The 1,129-nt window shown below is 34.0% G+C and overlaps 1 protein-coding gene across 1 annotated transcript in view; it reads right to left on the bottom strand.

Annotated features, from left to right (window-relative positions):
* Positions 1-373: 373 nt before the first annotated feature.
* The window catches only part of LOC106534325 (zinc finger protein 782), an 11,657-nt gene continuing 10,901 nt past the window's right edge, over positions 374-1,129 (bottom strand). The window contains exon 3 of the mRNA XM_014030925.1: positions 374-1,042. Coding sequence (XP_013886379.1) covers positions 672-1,042 — 371 coding nt within the window. The 3' untranslated portion in view covers positions 374-671. The remainder of the gene's footprint in view (positions 1,043-1,129) is intronic.

Below are 1,129 nucleotides of genomic sequence, written 5' to 3'. Positions count from 1 at the left end.
CATATAAAGTTCATACCTCACAATGTGAACATTTTTATAATTTCATCGAGCCACGTCAGAGTGCTATTATACTAAAAATTCTGTTTAACTGTTTGAATTTTTTTAGATAAATTCACATTTATACTTTTATTAAAATAAATAGACCTCCATTTGTTATATATATCATTAAATTGGTCATTATAATTTTGTTGTGCTTTGACAATGACAAAAAAGTATTTTTAATTCAACAGTATTCACAATCTTTGATTACATAAAGTCTGCAGTGCAGCAGTGAGAAATGGACAGAAAGTAAACAAGATGCTAACTTCCTACAACTTGAGGAAAAAAGACAAGAATGTAACTTTCCAGAAAACTGTTTTTTATTTAGATTTTTAATCAGTGAACATAAAATCATCCAGACAACAAAAACATCTGGTGCATTTAGAAATAAACAAACAGCYGGAAACAAATTCCTTTTGTGTATCAACATACTTGGCCAATAAAGCTGATTCTGATTTCATAAAAAGCTGCAACTATATTACCCACAAGGCCACAGTCTTAAACACATTACAGTAATAAAAGTCTCAGTAAACTGATTTTTATTTATATAAATGTTACTTTAATCAGCAGACAGCAACAGTTTGAATGTTTATATGATGAACTACAGACTCAAACTACGAAGAATCTTAAAATCACACATTCTCACCTGTGTGACATTTCATGTGGTATTTTAAACTGTTTTTATGATTAAAACGTTTCCCACAGGTCTGACATGAGAAGGGCTTCTCACCTGTGTGAGTTCTCATGTGACAGACTAAACTGCTTTTATGGTTAAATTTTTTTCCACATGTCTGACAGGAGAAGGGCTTCTCACCTGTGTGACAGTTCATGTGGGATTTTAAACTGTGTTTATGAATAAAACTTTTCCCACAGGTCTGACAGGTGAAGGGCTTCTCACCTGTGTGAGTTCTCATATGAGCAGTTAAACCACTTTTGTATGGAAAACATTTCCCACAGGTCAAACACAGAAATGGTTTAGTTTTTTTCTTCACTAAGGGCCGATCTCCAGTCCTGCTTCCTTCCTGAACTTGGTTCTCAGCTTCAGCAGAGTTCTGAGAGAGGAGCTGCTTCCTGTTTGGTTCTAACTCAC

This window comes from Austrofundulus limnaeus, unplaced genomic scaffold, assembly GCF_001266775.1.
Source record: "Austrofundulus limnaeus strain Quisiro unplaced genomic scaffold, Austrofundulus_limnaeus-1.0 Scaffold1143, whole genome shotgun sequence".
Classification (NCBI taxonomy): Eukaryota; Metazoa; Chordata; class Actinopteri; order Cyprinodontiformes; family Rivulidae; genus Austrofundulus; species Austrofundulus limnaeus.
This window is presented reverse-complemented; position numbering and strand designations above follow the sequence as displayed.